At 36.6% G+C, this 25,791-nt stretch overlaps 2 protein-coding genes across 4 annotated transcripts; one reads left to right on the forward strand and one right to left on the reverse strand.

Moving 5' to 3' along the window:
- The first annotated feature begins 4,282 nt into the window (after window positions 1-4,282).
- On the forward strand, window positions 4,283-14,164 carry LOC145227952 (voltage-gated hydrogen channel 1-like). Of its 2 annotated transcripts, none has more exons than XM_080092914.1 (6): window positions 4,283-4,688; window positions 5,130-5,317; window positions 5,383-5,547; window positions 12,921-13,098; window positions 13,158-13,277; window positions 13,606-14,164. In XM_080092914.1, the coding sequence occupies exons 1-6, from the start codon at window positions 4,343-4,345 to the stop codon at window positions 13,743-13,745; spliced, it is 1,137 nt and encodes a 378-aa protein (XP_079949040.1). In that variant the 5' UTR covers window positions 4,283-4,342; the 3' UTR covers window positions 13,746-14,164. The 2 variants fall into 2 exon arrangements, with proteins under 2 accessions (XP_079949040.1, XP_079949041.1); XM_080092915.1 differs by having other exon boundaries at window positions 5,133-5,317.
- On the reverse strand, window positions 13,867-24,576 carry LOC145227951 (signal peptide peptidase-like). 2 transcript variants are annotated; one of them, XM_080092913.1, is made up of 12 exons: window positions 24,460-24,576; window positions 20,679-20,902; window positions 20,450-20,548; window positions 20,072-20,154; window positions 15,723-15,811; window positions 15,227-15,312; window positions 14,935-15,034; window positions 14,695-14,778; window positions 14,544-14,627; window positions 14,445-14,481; window positions 14,198-14,386; window positions 13,867-14,127 (listed from the first exon to the last, which is right to left on the reverse strand). In XM_080092913.1, exons 2-12 carry the CDS (start codon window positions 20,877-20,879, stop codon window positions 14,064-14,066), a joined length of 1,116 nt encoding a protein of 371 aa, XP_079949039.1. In that variant the 5' UTR covers window positions 20,880-20,902; window positions 24,460-24,576; the 3' UTR covers window positions 13,867-14,063. The 2 variants fall into 2 exon arrangements, with proteins under 2 accessions (XP_079949039.1, XP_079949038.1); XM_080092912.1 differs by lacking the exon at window positions 24,460-24,576 and adding an exon at window positions 24,177-24,225.
- Between the last annotated feature and the right edge of the window lie 1,215 nt (window positions 24,577-25,791).

Here is a 25,791-nt window from a genome sequence, read left to right on the forward strand (position 1 = left end):
AACTCCTTCAAGCTTAAAAATTTACAACATTCTCACTTAAATATAAAGCATATTAATAAACCTTGTGCTTCCTTTTTACAACCAAAATGAATCATAAAGTTATAGTTTGGGCATGATAATTGATAGCTTCTTTCTTGATTCCAAATGACAACTAAGAAACTGTTTTTTTTTCTATTTAGTACTAGCACTGCAAGTGGAAGTCTTTTGGAAATAATGGTGTTCCTAAGAAAAGTTTGCATCCTTTTCAGTGTTAAAAAGAACTGTTTTGCCTTTGAAGGACTCATGGAAACAGCAAAAAGGATATTTCATCCTAGTAATTTCACTTGTCAAAACATCATCTAGATTATTTTCAAAGTAATCATGAACATCAGATCTACAAAAAAATTTCATTTCAGCAACTAGCTTTTCTTTGTCAACAATAGGATATGCTTGGATTGGTGGTCACTACTATCTTGTCTGTAGAATGTTCATTCTTAAGAAACACTTTCTGTGAAGCAATTTAGCAGCTACTGTTTAGACAAACAGTACATGTCTATTAGATCAATACACATGATTGCACTTGGTTGTAAATACTGTCCACATGGTGTGTTAAGAAACCAAAACCTTAAATTGTCATCACCCAGGTATTTCAAAATTCCTGTTGCTTCTGCTGTTATTTGTTCTACATTTGATATTGCCTGAATTTCAGTGAGGCATTTAACTTCACAGTCACAAACTTATTTTTTATTAGTAGCATTAAGAACTAGAACTGAGTAGTTTTTGTTGTTGCATATTCCTGCATGACATTGGAGTAGAAGATGTTTATCCCACACTTTCTTAAAACATTTTAATTCAGTTATTTATTATAAAGGTTAATCGTGACTTTTCAAGGCGTTAGATACACTTATTTAATTCAATGATAACTGCAAAAACTGAAACCCACTTACAGTCATCTTAAAAAGTCACGACTAACAGTCAAACAATAAATTTAAAGATGGCAAAATAATTACTGTACTCACTGTCGAACTTAAAAATACAGTACACGGGTTTGGCTTTGGAGCTCACTGACGCGAAGCAGACAACACAACTAGTGCTACGTCACGGGAGGGGCTGCGCGAGCCACAGCCCCCTCTCGCCTATTTCGCCCGGCATGTAGCTTTTCCAAGTGCGCATGCGCACAACTGCAAACGTCACGAAACTGGAGCTGCAGCTCCGCCATAGATAACTTATTATTATTATTTTTAAATAATACAATTTTTTTATTATTTTTATTTTAATAAAATGCCGATTAATGCCATAAAAATTATTCTTAGTATATACTGATCAAACATAAAAACTATATGTAAAGATTGTTTTGGAATACGAATTCAAAACAACTTGGAATACGAATGTCAAGTAAAAATATAGGGGGTGCTGCAGCTCCGCAGCCCCCTCGCACGAGCCGCCCCTGCACATGGCAACCGCCATGTTGCAGATCGCAACCGCTATGTTGCAGATGTGCACTAGGTGGAGTTTTTTGCTCGCGAACCCGTTTCCTAAGCCAGGGTTGGCAACTTTTATTGTCACTGTGGGGCCCAAATACAATTGCGATGATTAGATCGTGGGCCGTACCTTTATATAACACAAGGTGATTTTACTTCCTTGCATACCAAGAATGCAGGGGCGGCTCGTGCTAGGGTGTTGCGGAGCTGCAGCACACTCTAGAACAGGGGTGGGCAAACTACGGCCCGCGGGCCGCATGCGGCCCGGCAAAGGAGTTCATGCGACCCGCCAAATGTTAGTAAATTTTAAAGAGAAAGTTACCGAGCAACGCTGAATAGTATTATAAGCACAGGCGTAGAGGTTTTAAAAAATAAAAAATACCGAGGGTGAGACATGTGCAGTATCTGTACCCGTACCATACTTAGGAACTAAACACAGATACTTTTTACGTACTTTAGCCTGTTCTTTCTGCCACGTTATTATGCAAATCGTCACTTGACACAATTTCTTTGTTCGATAAAAGTAAAAGTTTCAACTACAGCCCACTTTGCACTGTTGACGCCAAAACTTTGGTCACTTTGGACCAAGTTTAGGTCCTTGCAGTACTTTTGCAAACGGACATGAAACACGGCTTTGGAATCGTTAACACAGACCCGCACAACACCTAAAGATGGATACTGTAAGTGGCTCGCATAAAATGCCATACTACAAGTAAAATTCGCATTTGATTCTAGCAGTATATTGTCAGGTCGCAGAAAAATAGCACCAGGCGCCATAGGCGCCGAGTGGGCGGTGGCGGGGTGACGCCGCCATCTTGGGTTTGTAAAGCACGGTGGCGGCCACCGTGGTTATTTTGATTTGTTTGTAGTTGTGTAGTACGAAACATCTTAAAATCTGAAGAAATTTGAGAATAATTTTCCTTTAAACAAGCATGCTGGCATAAAAGCAAAAAACGTGTCGAAACTGCAACCTGTTTTGGTTAGTGCTTTGTTTATGACGTCAAACACACAGTTGTTGGCAGTGAATGTATGGCCATTATTGTGTACAATGCGATTGTACTGTAATAAATGGTTATTTTAGGTGATACAAGAGCAACAACTTGACGAAACATTTTCTAAACGTTGCTAAACCAGTAACAACGTTAATGCTAAGTGTTTCAAATGAACATTAGTTTTAAAAAAAAAAAATTGAAAATTTGACAAACGTTGCATTCTATTGAACGTTTATTATGCTTTGAGTTGGAGCTCGTGCGGTTGCACGCATTAGTGACGTCACAAAAAGTGACGTCATAATTTACGTCCGCTACCTTGCAGTTTTGTAAAACTCGGCGCCTATGCCGGGCGCACTGATCTTTTCAAAAAAGTATGTTGGACTCGTTTGCCAGAAGATTTGAAATCTCAGTGTCTCTGCGAGCCGCACAACTTTAATCTATGGGCCGCAGGTTTCCCACCCCTGGTCTAAACGGACCCAAATTGAAACGTATAGGCTATTCAGCTGAATGTCGGATTGACGTTGAAACTTCCATAGACGCCCATAATGGACCCAAACTGAGATCTGACTAGCTTAACGTCGTTTCAAAGATTTTTAGTGTGTTTTGACTTGGGAAGCACTGGGATAGACGTATAGTTATTCAGTGCGGAATCGGATGTCGACTAAACGTTGAAATTGGTCGAATCGACGTCGTGACGACATATATTCGATGTCGGTGTGTCTTCAGGTAACTGTTTAACATTTTAGCGCAATGACAGCAACAGTTTTGGTTTTCAATGTACTAAAATGCAAGAATTAAATGCCACAAAAGACTGTAAAATCTTCCATTGTGTGACATAACCATCAGGCTTTGTTAGTCGGTCATTTTTGCCGCTTGAACAAGAAACTGAAAGTTTGTGAACGGCTAATATAAAGATGTGCAAACTATACAAAAGAAATTTCTTTATTCGTTGAAAACGATGGATAGTTTATTTTCCCAGAAAATAGCTTCAGCTGTAAAAAATATAACAAAAGCGCCAATATAAGAAAAAATCGAAACCAACTCGAAAGCGCGTTCTTGCATTTCGCATGACCCAACGCCAACGATCATTCCGGAATCCGCCAATCCGGACGGTGGGTAAACATCAAACAAGCATTTTGGTAAAGGAAGAGCTTCAGGTTCAGACACATATGTCGTGACTCGCGTAAATGCTGAAACGACGTTTCTGTAGAACGCTAACCTGCACCTCCTGAATGGTGGTGGACTGGTGGTGGTATTTTTGTATTACTGTGTTATTCTCTATTAATGATTACTAGTAACAGCATTTGTTAGACGCGATTTTGAATGGCCGCAACAAAAATGTGCATAATCGTTCGAAATATAGCTTAACTTAAATGCCATGTAATGATGACGTAAATAGTTTTTTAGAAAACTAGAAAAGATATATTGTACAGTAAGACAGTATCATAGCAGTGGTGAGTTGAATTTTTGGACAAATTACATATTTACACATGGTTAAGCGAGGAAGCTTGTTTGTGCCCCAACATAGAAAAGAGGTATTAAAAACAGTTGCTCTGTCACAACATCCCCTGGTAGCCTGTAAATTTTTATGACAAGCGTGACTGATGTTCAAAGAGGTGCACTGCATGTTATGTTTGAAATAGAAACTTGTGTTAAAAAATATTTAATAACTAACCAACAGCCCATTTTGTTTGATGTGCACCAATATTTAAGCACAAGCAGCAGATAAGTGGTTTTTTGAGCAAGTGTTTATCAGTGACGAAGACAATCGCTTCAATTATTTATGAGAAGTTATATGGATACAAATTATGTTATAAATGTCATTATATTTACTTCCTGTTTGCATTTCAGCCAGTATTAAAAATAGTGCAAGTTGTTTTATTGCTCATAATGGATGAATCAGTTGATAAACATGATTCTGGTGAAAGTACACCAAGCAAGAAAAGCAAACGCAATCAAATATTTAATCCAAACTATGCAAGTGTCAGATGCACACAACCCCTGCCATCTGTGATTAAATTACGATCAACCAGAAGATTAGCTGAAAACAATTCTGATGAAATTGAAGATGTGTCAAATGATCATGAACCTAAGCAATCATCTAATGACCAACCACTGCTTTTAACAAATCATGCTTATGAACAACATTGCCTAAATAAAAACAATAATAAAAATGAATCTCTGAAAAATCCGTCTGGAAAACCTAATTCTGATTCTCAAACACAGCTAACAGAAGGTAAACAAAACTTTTGTAATGAAAGTCAACAAACAATGTATCTGATAGCACCAATTGTAATGTGGCAATATATAGTGTTTGTATTGATTGGTGACAATTACCAAATTATGTCAATAATTACATTGTAATCTATCAATCTGCCTGCTCTGACAATGTGAGTAAAAGAGAAAAAGTAATTCTTTAGGATCTTTCTATTGCTTTATCTGAATGCCTGTTAACGAAATAATAACAGGAAGTATAAATAATTTATCAATGCATGTGTGCAATGATAAATAGGCATGTGCGTGTTGCACAGTGCATTCATTGTAACTTTTTGTAAATCGTCTCAAAAGGATTGCAGGCAGAAAAACTTCGGGAAACGATTGCTACAAGCATTTTAAATTGCCACATGTTTGGATTTAAGAGTTTCTTTGTAGCTACTACACTATTTTTTAATAAAAGCAGGTAAGCCGAATCAAGGGAAAGTGAAATCGTTGGGAATGTTTCAATACATGAAGTTTGAGCGACAAAAGGGTGAAGACGGTGAAGTTGTGGTTGTGGAGCCAAGTCACATACCAGTGCCAGAAGACCATGAAGAATTGACCACAAGACAGAAACTTATGCACATATTGCATTCAAAACCAGTACATGTAAGATGAACACTTTTCATCGTTTATTAAAATAGAAATCAAGAATATGTGTCTTTTCATTGCAGATTATTATCATAGTGTTGGTCATAATTGATTGTTTTCTTGTCATATTTGAGTTGCTTGTGGATGTCAAAGCCATTACATTTCCTCCAGAGAATCCTATTCCTGGCATTTTTCATGGTTTTTCTATTGCAATTTTAAGTGTATTTATGATTGAAATTGGACTTAAGGTATGTAATAATACTTCTACTTTTTTGAAAATTAAACAATAGATACTCCAACACAGTGACGACTTCGTAAAGGACCCTCCATATTAAACATAATTATGGGTCCCCTTCCCTGAAGGGGACTCATCTTGATTTCACTCAGTTTTTTCTTTTTTCTTCGGTGAAGTTTGTCCATGCACTTTTGGCATGAAATCTTTGATGAATTGGGAAGAAACTTTCACAGATGGTAGATATAGTTATGCAGATGTGCCCCCTGCTTCATTTGACTTGATAACCCCAGTATGTACCCCGCTAGACCCCAAAGTGTAAAACGTTTTTGTATGTTGCTGCGCACCACAAACGAAAGATTTCTATAGTGTAATAAAGGCACCAGTAAATATGGTACATGTGTTTGTGCATTACTTGCTGGAGGTTTTTGCACATGCCAGTCAGAGGGGTGTTAACAGCCTTATGACGTCAGAAGCGTTGACGAATGTTGCTAATAACACCTCTAGTGGTCAAAATTGTAAACATTGTCAGAATTGGGTAAAATTTTAGAAGACTGGTGAATGGGTCATCGTGATTTCATATTTTATGCTTTTGGGTGTTGAACCCCATCAGTTACCCCTAAAATGGGTGAGTTTTTTAAACGGTGTCGGAATTAGAGGAAATTTTGACAGCTTGTATAATTTGTCATTTTCAGGTGTCAAATGTTGTGTTTAACCCTGTAGCCCCAATATTTACCCCTCTAGCCCCCTAAAAGGGTGAATTTGTTAAACATTGTCCGAATTGGATGAAATTTGGACAGCTTATAGAGTGTGCTCATTATAGTTGTTGTTTGTTATGTTCAACTTTGTCACCCCCCAAAATGGGTCATTTTTTCAAACTATGTCTGAATTAAATGAAATTTGGACAGCTTGTACAGTGCACCATTTATAGGTGTTGATTCTTGTGTTCAACCCTGTAGCTCTATCATTTACTCCACTAGCCCCCAACCGTCATGTGCAATTCGCGCTGATTTGTGTTATAGGAGCTGATTGTTGTGTTTTAGCCTCTTTTATCACTATTTAACAGTTTTTTTCTCAGATAGACCATGAAATAGAAAAACCTTTGAAATGTATTAATGGACTGAATTTGAATAGTTTGTACTCCATAAAGCATATTTATTATGGGTCCCCTTCCCTGAAGGGGACACATATTGTTTTTGTTCGTATTTTTTTTTTCTTTTTTCTGTCTAACGCTGGTTTGTGAGACGCATTTGGTCAAGAAAGAGTGCTTCAAATTTGGACATATGTTAGATATTAATCCAAACTTGGTCCACCTGAAGTTTGACCCCAAATTACCCAGCGGTTCACCCACAGGCCCCCGAAACGTAAAATTTTTAACGCTGGTTTGTAACGCTCGTTTAGTGAAGAAAGCGTGCTTCAAATTTATTGAAATTTGGACATATGTTAGATATTAATCCAAACTTGGTCCACCAGAAGTTTGACCCTAAATTACCCAGCGGTTCACCCACAGGCCCCCGAAACGTAAAATTTTTAACGCTAGTTTGTAACGCTCGTTTAGTGAAGAAAGAGTGCTTCAAATTTATTGAAATTTGGACATATGTTAGATATAAATCTGCACTTGGTCCACCTGAAGTTTGACCCCGAATGACCCAGCGACACACCCACAGGCCCCCGAAACGTAAATTTGTCTAACGCTCATTTGGTCAAGAAAGACACTGTAGGCAGAAGTCCCAAGAGAGTACGTTTACGAATAATAGGGCAGAGCGGGAGGGCTCAGCTTGACGTTGAACAGACGTTTTACGAGACGTCGTTTCGGTGATTAGAAATCAGCTGTTTTGCACAGCAATGCTATGTCGTTTTATTAAGTTATCACTCACATTTTCAGTTTTGGCAAAGGTTTCACACATATGACGCGATTTAAACCTAATAAGCGTGCTTCGGTTTCGTATATGTCAAGCAAAACTTTGTTAAACAAACTAAATATGAAAAAATAAACTTGACTTTTTTGCAAGATAAAAGTTTTTTTTAAATGCTCAGTGTCAGGTTGGCCGCTGCATGACCACGGGTTACTTAAGGTCAATTAGTAGGTATTACTAACACAGTTCAGAACTTTCTTTCGCCATAACGTAGCGTTTTTTTTTTTAATCAAATACTCAAGGCATGTATATATTAGGTCAAACGGTGTTGTTGAACACCAAGGACGGCGTGCTATTGAAAACGGTGTCAAAAGGTCAAACAGTCGTTTGGTGTGTACACCCTAAAGGTTACTACAGGTCAATGGTACTCGTTTGCGAAACAAAGTTAAATGAAAAACTCGTTTTGCGAAACAAAGTTAAATGAAAAGTTATGTATACACTTGCAGCAAATCGCTTTTTAATTGTCTGTAACACAACTGTTACAGCTTTCTAGAAAAAAATTGTGTTTAAAACCCGACCTTGGACGATAATATCTGGGTCAAAGCAAGAGATTAAATTGAAAGTATTTGTTTCGTTCTTTTTTATTGTTTTTGTAATTATACGACAATAATAGTGCAAAATAATACAAACAAAATTTTTTTATTGTTGGGTTAATGCTTTCTAAAAATTTGTTCTTAAGAATTAAAAAATCACCGCAACATTTGTTTACCGTAAATCCGCAAAAACACGCATGTGGGGACCCATTAGTTTTTGTTTACAAAAACAACCATATGTGTAGATCAAATGATATGTATAGTAAATTGGTAAATATCGTATAGAATATATAAAATGGAAGTGTATCAGAAAGCCACCATTCTAGTTTATCCACAGTACCGACCACTGTGTTTTACCTTACAACACCCGATTTTCTCATGGTTATCTCTTGAAATGTATTGTTTACAACTTTGCATGTGTGGGGGACCCATGAGTTTTTGCTTGCAGAAACAACCAAGGTTATAAAAGACAATGGATGATATGGGACCCAATATAAAATAAGTGTAGAAAATATGTGTTATAGTGTATATGCAAGGGCAATATGTGCTAAGCCACCCTTCTAGTTTCAATTAAAAATATGTGAAATTTCAAAAAGCATATGTATGTTTTGAAATAATATGTGGTATTTTCTATGAACTTAGTTATTATGGGTCTATAATAACTAGGTTATATTTTTTTTTCTTTTTTTCCGTCTAACGCGGATTGGTTCCCACGTTTTGGTCAAGAAAAAATGGTTCAAACTTTTTCAAATTTACACACATCATAGATATTGGTCTAAAGATGGTGAATTTGAATTTTGACCGTGTTTGATCCCTCGGTTCACCCACAGCCCCCCAAAACGTGAAATTTTTAAAACAACTGTACTGACCAAAGTACTTAATGTAGAAGTTTCATGCTTTGTTGTTTGGTGCAATGTAAGGTATTTTAAAGAATTTTGTACCTTAAAAAATGATTCACCCATTTTCAACCCTAAACCCCACAATATTCGTTTCTGTCTTATGCTGGTTTATTAAACGTGTTTGGTCCACAAAGAGTGCTTTAATTTTTTTCAAATTTTTACAGATGTTAGTTATTGATACAAATTTGATCCTCCTAAAGTTTGACCCCGGACGACCCAGTGGTTCACCCACAGGCCCCCAAAACGATTTTTTTTAAAACGACTGTACTGACACATAATCTGAGAGTTCATGCTTTGTTGGTTGGTGCAATGTAAGGTATTTTAAAGAATTTTGTAACTTTTTATTGGATTCACCCATTTTTTCACCCTTTACACACCGAAATATTCGGTTTTAGTTTAAGGCCAGAAATGCAAGCCCTATGGTGCAAAAATTTTCTAAAATTTTAACAATTGTTTGAGCAGGGTATTCGTTTAGTATTTAAAATTTTGCCAGTTACCTTTACAGCCCATAATATTATCAGTCAGATATAAGTCCCAATTCCCAAGGGAGTAATTCACGGGTTTTCGTTTAAGGCGACAGAGCGGGAGTGATCAGCATGACGCCCGGACAGACGTTTTACGAGACAGTCGTATGGGCGATTTCAAAATCAGCTGTTTTTTGTGCAGCAACGAGGTGTCGTTTTATTAAGTTATCATGCGCATTTTCAGCCTTGTTGAAGGTTTCACACCTGCGATGTGATTTAAATTCGATAAACTTGTTTCAGTTTCGTATATGTCAGGGGCGGGCAACATACGGCCCGCGGGCCGGATCCGGCCCGCGACGGGATTTTGAGCGGCCCGCGGACAGTTTCCGGTCTTACATGATAATGTGGCCCGCGGCCACAGTCTGCCGCAATCCCCCATTACTTGCTTACTACGTCAAATTACAGTTGTAACGCACAGTAACGCTCCCCAATAGCAAAAAAAATTCCCGCCGTTGTTACCATTGCACCATACGTCCATTGTTACGACATAACTACCAACCTTGTGTGTGTCCTACTTTAACGGTTTTCTTTGTTTCCACACGTATAGCCTAGTTCAGGCAGGGGTGGGGGGAACCTGCGGCCTTTCAGGGCACTAAGTGCGGCCTTCGATGGCAAAATACATTTTTAAGATGTTGATATAACCGACTGCACCAGGCGCTGAAAAAAATAGACAGAAACGTATTTTTGAATTGATTGCAGATTATTTTTTGATTAGTTCCAGTGCAGCGGTTTTCAAACAAGACCCATGTGGTCCCATAGTGGTACATAAAGCGATTTCCATAGTTAGGACTACCAAAAACTCCAGGTTCAGCAATTTCTAGGTTAAATAAATCCTGAATGTTGTAGTGAAGATGAAAATGTAGTGAGGAATTTTAATTAGCTGGGACCGTAAGTCCTACAAACTACGAGGAAATAGCACCATTCTGTAAGTCAAAAAGTTTGAACATCACTGCCCTTGGCCTGGGAAATAGTCTATGCGGCCTAAACGAGTGTCGATAAACCGTTAGGTAGCTTTCATAAACAAAAAGGTTCCCCACCCCTGGTTTAGGTGGTCAAAAATCCGTTTTAAATCACTGGATAAATACGCGATTAATGTATCGATTCAGGAATCCGGCCCGCCAAGTACTTCATTTTCCCATATCAGGCCCGCCGACTGGAGAAGTTGCCCGCCCCTGGTATATGTCAAGCAACATAAAGGTGTAAACTTAACTTTTTCGAAAGCCGCGATATATGGTCTTTAAATTCTCGTTGTCAGCTTGGCCGCCGCATAACTACGGGTCACTAAAGTTCAACTTGTAGGCATTACAACATAGAATTTTTCGTCATAACGTAGCTTCTTTTTTTTTCACAAATCAATTCAAGAATTAATACTTAAGTCATGTATAAATTAGGCAAAACGGTTTTGTTGAACACTAAGGACTGCATGGTGTTAAAAACGGTGTCAAAAGGTGATTAAACGATTGTTTTTGCGAAACAAAGTTAAGTGAAAAACAAGTTGTGATGTATACCTGTGTAGCAAACGACTTTTTAATTTATAGTGTCTAAAACAACAGTTAAGGCTTTCTAGGAAAATTTGTGTTTAATTGTTTGTTTCTGTACATGTTAATGAGATCAGAAATACAAGACTTAACCTGCTGAAATTTTAAACAGCTGTGGATAGGGTGCTCCTTGTTGGCTGTTAAAAATTTCAGTGCAATCGGCTTAGTAATTACTCTTACAGCCGGAATATGTTTTTACATGCTGTCTTTTGTAAAATTTGTGCTCGCTCAGTGCACAGCTGACGCAATGGAAGTGATTGACGATAGTGGCGTATGGAAAAAAATGCCTCTGCTTCACGCATTAACGCAGTCGACCATTTTCTCCTTGGTTGAAATTAAGATGTTACGATGTTAGTTATATTGCGCTGTATACGTTACTGTAGGTCGGTAGTTCTCAAACTGTGCGTCGCGACGCCCTGGTGCGTCGTTTCAGTTTTCCAAGGGCGTCGCAGAATTATTGCGTTTCGTGGCTTTTTGTTGTTGTATCAATAAACATAACTTTAATAATAAGTTTCCTCATTAACTTTTATTTGCTGGTGCGTCGCAAGTCCAGAAAACTTTTCCAGGGGCTTTGCAAAAAAAAAAGTTTAAGAACCACTGCTGTAGGTTAACTTATTCGTATTTCGAAACGCAGGGCGACAACGCAGCACGATTTGTTACACCTGTGTAACGTGACTTCTCAAACTGAAAGCTTTAATAAAACTGTTTCAAAACAGATTTTGGACATAAAAAGCCCAACTAAGCAATCGTACTGTTGGTATGTAGAAACTTGGCGCCAGGGAACGCTATGTGCGGATTAAAAATCATAATTTAACAAACAAATGGCTATTAAAAAAAAATGTTGAAACTTTGTTAAAAGTTTAAATAGTTGGACTCATCCTTTTTCTGCCTCGTATAAACAACGCGCAACTCCATGTCGAAAAAAGCCCAGTTGGGCGCGAAAAGCGCAAACCTGCCCACTGAAAAGCGAATATCTCGGCCTCGCGCATAACTGGACCTGCTATCAGGCAGTCTTTTTGCACTGTGCAATTAAGATATGTTTGTAGATCATTTGAAAACGTTAGTTATGCAATTATTGTATCACGCAGTTTTGCGTCTTATGGCGGTTAACGACAGGCTAACATTTGCACGATGAAAACCGTGAAAAATCGACGCTAACCTCTTTTGTCTGGAGCTTTGCATTGATCCCAGCCACAGGAAAAAAATGTTGCCCCTATATAACATTTGATGAAATGAGTTGTTGATTTGTAAAAATCTCCTACACAACTTTTTTAATACGACAAATGTCATCTGTGCGATTCAAATTCTACCTAGCATATGCATGCGCCATTCATCCTGTTCAAATTATATGTGTGTGTGGGGACCCATTGGTTTTTGCTTGCAAAAACAATTATGTTATAACAGGCTACAAAAATATTGGTACCATACTGAATGTATCCATCAAATATATATTCCTTACAATTATAATGAATGGTGCAAAAATATATCACATTTTTTGTAAAATGGAATATATAGGAAAACCACTATTCCAGTTTAACAATGATTGTGCCCTATTTTAACTGTTACCAAATCGCATATGCACATGTGTGGGAGGGACCCATTAGATTATGCTTGCAGAAACAATTATGTTATGAAGTGCCCGGAAAAAGATAGGGACCCAATGAAATGTAGGTGCCAAATATATATCCATTATAAATATAGTAAATGGTATATGTGATACATCGTTAAATATAATGTAGTATATATAAACTGGCAGTATGTAGAAACACCACTATTCTAGTTTAATTTGTGTAAGAGAACTGATTTGTTTTTGCATGCACTGTCTGCAGTTGACTTAACATATGTTTCTGCAGGCAGAATCAGTCAAGACGCATAACTAATGTAGTTAATATGCACTAGTTTGTGTTTTGTTTTTTTAGTGTATGTGGTATAAGAGCATGGCAAAAATTCACCTTTCTATGTTTACTTGTATTGTGTAGATTTATGCAGACCATCGCCATTTTATTCGACACAAAATAGAAGTTCTTGATGCTGTGGTTGTTATAATATCATTTGCTGTTGATATTGCTCTTGTATTTTTTGAAAATAGTGAGGCTTTGGCTGCACTTGGTCTGTTGGTTATTCTGCGTCTCTGGAGAGTGTTTAGGATTGTCAATGGTAAGCATTTGTTTTCCTATTTTAGGGAATGGCATATAACTGTCACCGTTTTGCTTCAGGAATTATAGTGACTGTTAAAACAAAAGCAGATGAGCGAGTGCATACTATGAAAGAAAAAGTTGCTGCTATTGAAAAATCCCTTGATGACGCAACTTCAAAAAATGAAAAACAAGCAAATGGTAAACTATATTTCTTTGTTTTTTTTAAATAAACTTTGTAACCTATGATAATGAATGACTGATCTTTTATCCATGTAAGTAAGTTTCCTATTAAATGAACCTTACTGGCCAGAATGATGACTTACTTAAAAAAAAATCAAAATTGATTGACCAACAGCCCCTTTAATAAAAAATGCAAGTTTAGGAAATGGTATTTGACAGGTGCTTTTGGGTTGGTAAATTTTCCTTGTCTTTAAAAGTATTTTTAATCCCATATAATGTATAGCAAACCAATAAAGTTTAATAAAAGAACAGTAGGAAAGCAAAACAATTCTGCTTGTTTCTTTAGAAATTAAAGTGTTACGCCAGTTGCTTCAGGACAACAATGTGGAAATAAATGAAGACTTATTCTCCCATTACAGTGATGAAACATTAACGGATAAAGATCCTACTATTCACCTTAATGTTGAGTCTGCAACCACTGTGTAAAATATGTTATTTAATACTTTTATTGTTTTATTGTTGGTACTGCGGCAAATAATGTTGCCTTTTTGATTTAGTTTTCTGTCTCTGTGCAATTTTTTTGTTTTTTGTAAATGGAGAAATGACACTTTTTGTAAATTGTGTATTTTCCAAGTGCACTTCCACCAGAATATTTTCTTAACACAAATTATTCTTTTCTCAATTACATAAACATTGCACTAAAGAAATAAAAAACTCTGGATTTCTCATAACCCCAAAATGCATGGCCCCAAAAGAAATAAAACCGCAAGCTTCCACTGCTGCAACACATACAGTGAAAATTGTTTACTCTTTCTTTTTTTCACTTTTATCTTCAGTGCCTGTTTCCCAGTTTTTTTCATCAGTGTACCTGTTTTAATATCACAGATTACATTCAGATTTCCATATTTTGGGCAATTTTGTCACAAGAATTTACTTACTTGAACATTGTTTCCCAGTCTCCTTTCAAATAGGCAACAGCCAAAGGTACACCCAAGCAGGCTGGCACAAGGTACAACAAAGCTGGCTGAGGATGTTTAAATACCACCATCACTACAATGGTAGCAACAAGACCAAGAAAATAGGCAACAAAGCCAGAATAGAAATAAGTCTTTTCATTTCTTTTGAGGCTAAACAATAGATTGTCATTCCGGAACATTGAAAAATTGTTAAATTCAACAATATTACCTTGTATCAAATCTCAGTAACAATGCAATGAAAATTCCTACAAAACAAATTGGCATTAGTCAAAAATTAATTAACTAAGGTAAAGTAATATCATATTACCAGGGATAACAATGTCCCCTAGTCCAAGCATGGCAAAATGCTTTCCAAATATTCCCTGCTCAATGAAATCTTGTGGAAAGACGACTAAAAACAAAAAAGTGTTAACATAAAACATTAGTGTTTTTATTGCATAGGCTTTGCAAAATCTCACCTTTTATTGGTGCATTAAAATTCTTTGCCACAGTGATCATCACGTTCGTTCCAAACACCCAAAACACATCATAGAAGAAAAGTCCTAAATATAAAAAAATCATATGTTCGATGAGTGCACAAAAACTTGGCAGGTTCAAAGTTATTTATCTATTTTGAAATATTTGTTTCAATTTAAACTACATAATTATAAAAATAGTGTTTACAAAAGCAGACACAAACATGTGTTCTTCATTCATACCGCCAAGTAATATGCATCCAGTTGCAATACTATTCAACTGCAGAAGCTCCACCCCATTCATTGCAAATGCAAGTCCAATAAGATTGTTGGCTATCCAATGCTGTATAATAGCAATAAAGTATTGAATATAACTTGGAAAATGTCCTCGACCCAACACTATAAATTTGCATGGAATCTCTATTATACTGCTGTTTAGTATAATCTATTACATCTATTGCAAATGTTTTGCTCAATGACGCTAGCCTAAATAATGACAAAAAGAAATTGCATGTCAATCAGTTTACTGTCATACCTTTTGTAAACCATACCATCCTGCAATAACAGCACAAATTGCAATGGTTACCAAATCTTTTCTGTCAAACGACCAATCCATTAAATCTGTAAATAGGTCACTAAATAAGTATGCTCGTGCAAAGCTTCAATGTATTTTGCAACTTATGGTTTGTTCCTAAACATCTTTAGGGGCCGGGGTCAGAAAATTGTTTGCAATATATACTAAGCCAACAGAATTTCAACAAAATAACAAATACTAATTCAAGGTTACAACATTGATGTAGTGATAGCATATGTAGTCATAGAGTTCTGCAAAATACCAATGGACAAATAAACTGTTTAAGTTAAAAGTGGCAGCGTTTGTTTAAACACAGACTGGACCACTAATCCAAGTGTTCCCTGGAAATTTGTTTAAAAATGGCAACGCGTAATATAGATGCGATTATGCAATAATACACAATTAAGGCCAGTGGTGAATAAAAGCTGTAAAGTTAACAACTACATCATGTACTAACCACATCGGGATTCACCATCCCCTTCGGTGAGATGCAAGTGATATGGACAATTTGGAAATGCTTCAGGAATCAACTGTTTAAAAAAGGGCCTGAAACGACATTTTATACTTTTACATGGTAGTCTATACAAGTCTATACATGGTAATTATGTTTTTTGAATAGGTACAAACTGGAGCGAAATGGTCAAACACAGCAATCAATGCACCACAACATTATGTTATTCAATATTATTTGTTCAAAAATATTGGACAACTTATTTACCTCATTGCAAAAAGGGTGGAATGAGTTTTGGGCTGAACAAAGCAAATTAATGAATGATAACCTCCCCAAAACTAGAAGGGTGGCTTAGCACATTTTGTTGTTGCATTTACACTATAACCTATTTTAAAACATTAATATATTTCCTATGCTTATTTTGTATTGGGTCCCATATTAGCCATTGTCTTTTATAACCTTAGTCGTTTCTGCAGGCAAAAACTCATGGGTCCCCACACATGCAAAGTTGAAAATAATGCAATTCAAGAGATAACCATGAGAAAGTCGGGTGTGGTAAGGTAAAACACAGTGATCAGCACTGGGCTTAAATAATAATAATACTATGTAGAATACAAACTATAAAATTAGATTCACCCCAGATATTGTTTGAAGTCCTATTTAACGTTTTAAAAAACTGACCCATTTTAGGGGGCTAGTAGGGTAACTAATTGGGTTCGACACACAAACTTAGAAATATATAAAAACCACAATGACTCAATCAATAGTACTGCAAAATTTCAGCCCAATCCGCCAATGTTTAAAATTTCGACTACTAGAGGTGTTTTAAGCAACAACTGTTAATGTTTCTGACATCATAGGGCTGTTAACAAGCCCCTAACTGCCATGGCGCAAAAACGTCCACCAAGCAACCCACCAACGAGCAACATACAACTGGTTGCCCTTGTAACACTATTGAGCAACAGAAATCTTTCGTTTGTGGTGCCCAGTAACATACAAATACGTTTTACACTTTAGGGGCTTGTGGGGTAAATGTTAGGACTACAGGGTTGAACACAACAATCGACACCTATAAATGGCATACCATACAAGAAATCCAAATTTCAGCCAATTTTGACACTGTTTAAAAACTCACCCATTTTAGGGGGCTAGCGGGGTAAATACTGGGGTTATCAACAAAAACAAAGTGGGATGCACATCTACATGAATATATCTACCATCTGTGTAAATTTCAGCCAAATCCATCAAACATTTGATGGAAAAACGAGTTGGACAAACTTTGGGTAAAAACACCCATTTTAGGGGGCTAGCGGGGTAAATACTGGGGTTATCAACAAAAACAAAGTGGGATGCACATCTACATGAATATATCTACCATATATATGTGTAAATTTCAGCCAAATCCATCAAACATTTGATGGAAAAACGAGTTGGACAAACTTTGGGTAAAAACACCCATTTTAGGGGGCTAGCGGGGTAAATACTGGGGTTATCAACAAAAACAAAGTGGGATGCACATCTACATAACTATATCTACCATCTGTGTAAATTTCAGTCAAATCCATCAAACATTTGATGGAAAAACGAGTCAGACAAACTTCGGGGAAAAAATACCCATTTTAGCGGGCTAGCGGGGTAAATACTGGGGTTATCATCAAAAACAAAGTGGGATGCACATCTACATAACTACATCTACCATCTGTGTAAATTTCATCCAAATCCATCAAGGATTTGATGGAAAAACGAGTCGGACAAACTTTGGGTAGAAGAAAAAAACAGAAAAAAAACAAAAACATTTTGAGTAAAATCAATATGTGTCCCCTTCAGGGAAGGGGACCCATAATTAACTAGAATAGTGGTTTTCCTATATATTGCCGAGTTATATATACTACATCATTTTTAATGATGTATCACATATTCCATTTACTATATTTATAATGGATATATATTTGGCACCTACATTTCATTGGGTCCCTATCTTTTTCCTGGCACTTTATAACATAATTGTTTATGCAAGCATAATCTAATGGGTCCCCACACATATGCATATGCGATTTGGTAACAGTAAAAATAGGACACAATCACTGTTAGATATTTACCAATTTACTATACACATCATTTGATCTACACATATGATTGTTTTTGCAAGCAAAAACGAATGGGTCCCCACACGCGCGTTTGTGCGGATTTATGGTAAACAAACATCCTGGTTATTTTTAGATTCTTAAGGACAAGCTTAACCAACTTTAGCCTTAATCCAAAAAGTTTTGTCCGTATTGTTTTTGCATCATTATTGTCATATAATTACAAAAAAAACAGTAAATAGGAACAGGAAAAATACTTTCAATTTATTCTCATGCTTTGACCTTGATATTGTCGTTCAAGGTCAGTTTTTAAACACAATTTTCCAAAACTTAAAATGTGCTTGATAACTTATTAAAAAGACATAGCATAGCTGCGCAAAAACAGCTGATTTTTAATCACCGACACGACTGCCTCATAAAACGTCGGTCCGGACGTCAAGCTGAGCACTCCCGCTGCATTCACCCGCCTTAATCGTAAACAAGTGAATTACTCTCTTGAGGGTTGAGACTTCTATCTGACTGAGAAAATGGTCACGTAACGACTGCGTTCATGCGTGAAGCAGAGGCATTTTTTTCTATGCGCCACTATGGTCAATCACTCCCATTGCGTCAGCTGTGCACTGAGCGACAGGCAAATACGGTCATGACGTCATACGCATCGCCTGTCCCTGCCGTGACCCCGCAGCGTTAACGTTTACAGCGCAATATCACTAACACCGTATCATCTTAATTCCAACCAATGAGAAAATGGTCAAGTGACGACTGCATTCATGGGTGAAGCAGAGGCATTTTTTCCATGTGCCACTATCGTTAATCACTCCCATTGCGTCAGCTGTGCACTGAGCGTCAGCTGTGCACTAAGTCCTGTATTTCTGGCCTCAATAACATGTGAACAAACAAACAAATATTTGGGGGTAAAGGGGTGAAAATGGATATATACAACTTCAAGTTACAAAATAGTTTAAAATAGGCTGCAATGTACCAATCAAAACGTATGAAACTCCAGAAACATCTGCTTTAGCAAGTATAGCCGTTTTAAAAATTAAACGTTTTGGGGGGCTGTGGGTGAACCGAGGGGTCAAACGGGATCAAAATTCACATGGACCATCTTTTGACCAATATCTATAATGTGTGTAAATATAAAAGGGTTGAACCATTCTTTCTTGATCAAAACGTGGGAACAAATCTGCGTTAAAAAAATCACGTTTTGGGGGGCTGTGGGTGAACTAAGGGATCAAATGGGGTCAAAATTCAGATGGACCATCTTTAGACCAATATCTATAATGTGTGTAAATATAAAAGGGTTGAACCATTCTTTCTTGATCAAAACGTGGGAACAAATCTGCGTTAAAAAAATCACGTTTTGGGGGGCTGTGGGTGAACCGAGGGATCAAACGGGGTCAAAATTCACATGGACCATCTTTAGATCAATATCTGTAATGTGTGTAAATTTGAAAAAGTTTGAACCATTCTTTCTTGACCAAAACGTGGGAACAAATCCACGTTAGAAAGAAAAAAAAAAAAATATATATATAGACAAAAACAATATGTGTCCCCTTCAGGGAAGGGGACCCATAAATAGTTGGTACAACTACTACACAAAATCTACAAAATGAAAAGTTTCATTTAGAACAGGGGTGCCCAACACATCGATCGCGATTGACTGGTCAATCTCGGACTGATCTCAAGTCGATCGCGACGGTTGCAGAAATTATTTAAAATAGTTGCTTTGTAACGCATTGCTGTACATAGATGACTTTATTGTGTGAATTAATCATAAGAATTTGTTAATAAGTTCATAAGTAGGCGCTTTGTTGAGTTACAAAAGTAATAGTTGCAGTAGTAATTGTTACTTTGTTCTGGTACTCGCCATGTCTTTGCTAATTTGTACTGGAAGGGTAGATCTCGAGAGTTTGACTACCTCAAAAGTCGGCCTTGAGTCAAAAAAGGTTGGGCACCCCTGATTTAGAATAATCAAAACCTCATTATGCCAAATATATATGTGACGAACCACTACTCGAACAAGATGCCAAAATGGGCCCCCACACTGCAACTTATTTCAATCACATTACAGTAACAAACATTCAAAATTTTGGGTCACACTTCAAGCTAAAATGTATATATCTCAGTAGCAGTAAAACAACACTTTACAATTTACACTATTTTAATGAGTTGTTTGTGTTGAGCACAACCACTGTAATTGCCACAAAAATATATGTTCTTTTAAAGTGTAAACAACATCAACAACATTAAAAACTGATTTTCACTTACCCAGCTATGTGAGCCATAGCAAACACTCCCAAAACAAAGAAGTACACGCCAATGGCAATGTCAATATACTGCTGAGAAAACACCTACCAAAATTTATCACTGTTAATCAAATATTGAACTCTTATTTGCATTAAAGTTAGTTAGGAACAGATATACCACACTTTTATGTATGAACAAAAACACAAATAAAATACTTAATCATGGCAAATATCATTAAATTACATAATAAACATGTAATTTTGTATTTGAAAGTAACATTGGTTTTTAGGAAAGTAATAAACCATTCCTCTAAGTACAGACATATGAGGTGCTTTACATGAAGACAATAGCAGAAGCATCCAAAAACTTTTCTGAGTCAAATTTACACAATCAAAGTACCTTGAAAAATGCATATATGCTTAGTAGCATCCCACTGGCAATAATAGGAAATTTCATTGCATCCTTTTTTGTAATCGTTTCAGGCTTCTCACCAGATACCTGAAATTTAAGACTTACATAAGAACATGCTTTGCAGTGGCACTTTTTCGCTCTAAACAGTGGCATTGATTACATTCAAAATATTTTTGTTGGTTACTTGTTTTTTAACTACAAATCTTTCATTGTATACCTGCTGTTCTTCAAGGTATTTCACAGATCGGTAAGAGCCAAACATGATTGGAACAACAGCCATTAACACCAGGCTGGAGTAAGCAACTGCTTGACCTTGAGGGGTTGCTTTAAATGTTTCATTGACTAAATTTAATGTTTCGTTAACTATATCGGTTGTGTCATCACTTTGACCTCCGGCAGTTAATGTTTCAGAGCTCATTTTTATTACTTCGATTGGCAAATCTGTAAGAAACAAATAGAATCCATTATTATTCAACACATTTGTATATTACTATTATTACTTTAAGGGTGGTAAGATAACTATTCAGAACTGGATAACTATAAAAATAGGAAGTTTGGCATAAACAACAGTGAACTAGAAGAGTGGCTTTCTGATATATATACTTCCATTTTATATATTCTATATGATATTTACCAATTTACTATACACATCATTTGATCTACACGTATGATTGTTTTTGTACACAAAAACAAATGGGTCTCCACACGCGTGTTTGTGCGGATTTACAGTAAACAAATGTTGCGGTGATTTTTTGAATCTTAAGGACAAATTTTTAGAAAGCATTAAACCAACAATAAAAAAATTGTTCGTATTCTTTTTGCACTATTATTGTCGTATAATTACAAAAACATTAAAAAAACGTAATAAATACTTTAATTTAATCTCTTGCTTTGACCCAGATATTGTCGTCCAAGGTCGGGTTTTGAACACAATTTTTTTAGAAAGCTGTAACAGTTGTGTTACAGACACTTTAAATTAAAAAGCAATTTGCTACAAGTGTATACATAACAAATTGTTTTTCAGTTAACTTTGTTTCCCAAAACGAGTACCATTGACCTGTAGTAACCTCTCAGGGTGCACACGCCAAACGACTGTTTGACCTTTTGACACCGTTTTCAATAGCACGCCGTCCTGAGTGTTCAACAATACCGTTAAGCGTAATTTTTACATGCCTTGAGCATTGACTCCTAAATAGATTGTCATAAAAAAACGCTACCTTATGACGAAAGAAAGTTCTGAACAGTGTGAAACGACGTCTCGTAAAACGTCTGTCCGACGTCAAGCTGAGCCCTCCCGCTATTGTAAACCAGTGAGTTACTCTCTTGGTACTTGCCTACAGTGTCTTTCTTGACCAAACGAGCGTTAGACACATTTACGTTTCGGGGGCCTGTGGGTGAACCGCTGGGTAATTCGGGGTCAAACTTCTAGAGGATCAAGTTCAGATTAATAACTAACATATGTCCAAATTTGAATAAATTTGAAGCACTCCTTCTTTACCAAACCAGTGTTAAAAATTGTACGTTTCGGGGGCCTGTGGGTGAATCGCTGGGTGATTCGGGGTTAAACTTCTGGAGGATCAAATTTGGATTAATAAGTAACATATGTCCAAATTTGAATAAATTTGAAGCACTTTTTCTTTACCACATGAGCATTACAAACCAGCGTTAAAAATTTTACGTTTCGGGGGCCTGTGGGTGAACCAAGGGATCAAACGGGGTCAAAATTCACATGGACCATCTTTAGACCAATATCTATAATGTGTGTAAATTTGAAAAAGTTTGAACCATTCTTTCTTGACCAAAATGTGGGAACAAATCTGCGTTAGAAAGAAAAAAAGAAAAAAAAAATACGGACAAAAACAATATGTGTCCCCTTCAGGGAAGGGGACCCATAATTACTATTCAAGGCACTGCTTTTCCAGATGTTACACATTTACACAGGAAGACAAATCGAGTTAATCAGTAATTTCCTGCCTACAAAAACATGTGCTCTGGAAATTTTCACTGCCTGCCAGATGATAACAGTATTGGCTAATATAATATGGAATCCAATTTAAAAAAAACTAAATGGTAAATTAAAATCCTTATTTGCAGTACGATTCCTCCTGAATTAAAAATTCATTTCTCAAGAAACTAAAGCGTCTCAAGTTTTTTAGCAGATTTTTTAACAAAATTAAACTTTCAGATGGTACACTTTTTCGTCTGGTCCCAATGAGGATGCACTTTTAGCGCATCACTAACAAACTGGAAAAAACATGAAACAAATGTAGGAAGTAGAGTTCCTTCTCGAGAAATATCGAAAAAATCGAGTCTTGAAGAAAAATTTACAAAAAGTAGATCCTCTTATTATGTGTATTTTTCGTTTCAACTCGCCTCTAGAGCGGACTGGGCAAACTTTCACCTTTCCCAGGCAGTAGTCACACCTGGTTGCATTAGATCTATAACAGTCGCTTTGTTTTTTGCTCGTTTGATAGCGAATCACTACTTACGATCACTACTAGAAGCGAAAAAATGTACAATCGGAAATTTTTTTGTTTGTTTTTGTTAGAAAATTTGCTTAAATACAAATTTTGAGATTCTCAAGAAATGGATTTTTAATTTCTCGTTTCTCGAGAAACGAAAAAGTCAAGAAATAGAGGAACCCTAGTAGGAAGCATATACAGAAAATAACCATAGTTTGAGGTGTCTCATTTACTTTTTGTTTTCAAAATGTGACACACATTCTCACGAGAAATCTCACTCATTTAGTTATTTCTCGCGAATCTAAGAAAAGCAAATGTTTCAACCAAACAATGTTGAGTATTTGGGTTTGTATTAGTTACAATTTGAGGTCCCACATTTTACATTTACGACATAATTAATGTTAATGTTTTATTATTGGTTGGTAAAAAATTGCATCAACCAAACTCTGGATGTTAGACCACCAGTGTTTTTTAATCTGTGGGTAATTACCACCAATGATCTAATTTGACATTTAAGGGGGTAATTACATTATCATAATTAACTTCTGCAATATGCCAATATCATCCTTTTGTGATGTCACAGACCACAGTTAATCTTAGTGGGTGGTAAGTGGTAACCAGATTGGAAAGTTTTATTTTTGCGAGGAGGATATTTTTTCCTTTAAAATAATTGCGCGGAGTTACAATTTTTTGCGTGGATTGATAGACTTTTGATTGACAGGCAGATTAAACGATTAACACAATTTGTAAGTAACGCCTGCAAGACTATCCAGCCGACAAAAAGAACAACTAAATAAAACACGACGAATCTCCAGTTTTGCTCTAATGCGCACGCAGCTGTTCTGCTAGATTCTACAATTTTTCATTTTCATAACGATTCAAACATTTTGCTGATTTGTTTTATGGGGGGGGGATAGTTTGTGATTGCCAAACTGCTCTGAACTGTTTTTAATTATTTGTCAAACAGAAAACATTATTTTATGTAACTTGCATAGCCGACAGTCACTTGATATTTAAACTACGTCCTAAAAATACAGATAAATGTACTTTCAACAACAACGTTAGCGAAATAGAAATGTTATTTCAAGCGTGACGATCGGTAAGTTTTGATGTGCTTGACTGATTTACGTGGATTGTTCGCGAAATAAGGCTTGTGACGACATAGAACTTCATTGTGCAACTAAAATTTATTAAAGTTTATTTAATTTTTAATTTATTAAAGTAATTTATTAAAGAAAGTTTATTAAAGTTACCTCCGAAAGCTGTGCTAAGTTGCGCGGACAACATTTTTTTGCGCGGATTACACGTAAAAAGCCTAAATTTGCGTGGATTACAAGGGGAAATCCAAAATATTGCAGCCCATTCTTTCCAATCTGGAGTGGTAACTTTGTGACTACTACTGACTGTTAACAGAAGACAGTTGCATTACTACCTGGCAAGTTTAATTACACAGCTCATTTTTTATACCCAAGCGCAAACTTTTAAAAAGTTTAAAACCCAATGATAACAATTAAGAAATATTGCAGAATAAGCAACCTGGGCAGGTTCATTGAAAATCTCTTTGTTTACTTGTACAGGACCATTCTTTCCAATCTGGTATAATTAGTTTGTTAGGAATTAATTAGTTTTCTAAAAAGACGCCGCATCGAATTCCTATCCTATCCTTTTACAAATAAAGTCACTGTAGGTGTAGGTTAATAGGTTTGGTGACAGACTGACAGTGACACATTTTATGACTATTTATGCAAGAATGCTACCGCTACCATAATGGGGACAAAATTAAGGTGCCCTCCATAGTAACACTTTGTAAAAACAGCACTTTCCAATCTGTCACATCATAACTACTTCGAACTAACAGCCGCTTTTAAAAGAACAAATGGGATACGTGGCTTACCTATTGCACGGTGCTGCACGAGACAAAATACAAACACGCGGTGTCTTCACGAGCAAAAATTTCATCACTTGGGAATTTGTGTGTTGGTGCTGACGAACTCGAATTCATTTTGGCAACCTTGTAAGCAGGGAGTCGAACCGGAACTGAACCCGAACCCGCGAACCGGTTAATTTCATTAAACCCGAACCGAACCCGAACCGCTAATTACGATTTTCTAAAAACCCGAACCGGAGTTGAACTTGAACCCCATATTTTGTTTTGCGTTGGACCCGAACCGGAACCGAACCAGTAAAAAATGCAGTATGTTTTATATTTTGCAAAACAGCGCACTGAAGAATACACGAGAGAGCACTTATAGGGCGTGTCAAAAATTAACAGTGCACGGTCAAAATTCTTTAGGAGTTTGATAAGGCCAGGTAGATGATGGTTAGAATTAAATTGGAACGAATGGAAATTTAAACCGGTTTAAAAAACGCAAACCGGTTCGGACCGGATAATTTGCCCAAACCGGAACAAAACCCGAACCCGAAAATATCCATTTTTAAAAACCGGAACCGAACCCGAACCCGAACCCTTTAAAACAAAACGAAGCGAACCCGAACCGAACCTGAACCCGTATGACAAGCGGTTCGACTCCCTGCTTGTAAGACCTAGATGAATAGCTGGGATCAGCATTGCTTAGAAACATGAACAGTCGAGGAACGCAGGTAGGAAAAATTAGCAATCACTACAAAATTTACATCGGGTCAACTGGTTTTTATTCCAGCAATGTCCTTCTGTCCACTTCCGTCAAAAGATAACTGGTTTAGTGGTTGGTAACGACGGATGGTCAAACCCACGAAACCTACATAACTACAGTAAAATTGCAATGCAATTGCAACTCAACTCAATTATCTTGTTGTGTAAACTATTTTTCTTGATATTGTGACCCGTGTGCCATGTTGTGTTGTTGAACTGTCTCAAAAAACACGTGA

This window comes from Phallusia mammillata, chromosome 5 (genome assembly GCF_965637545.1).
Source record: "Phallusia mammillata chromosome 5, kaPhaMamm4.hap1.1, whole genome shotgun sequence".
Taxonomy (NCBI): domain Eukaryota; kingdom Metazoa; phylum Chordata; class Ascidiacea; order Phlebobranchia; family Ascidiidae; genus Phallusia; species Phallusia mammillata.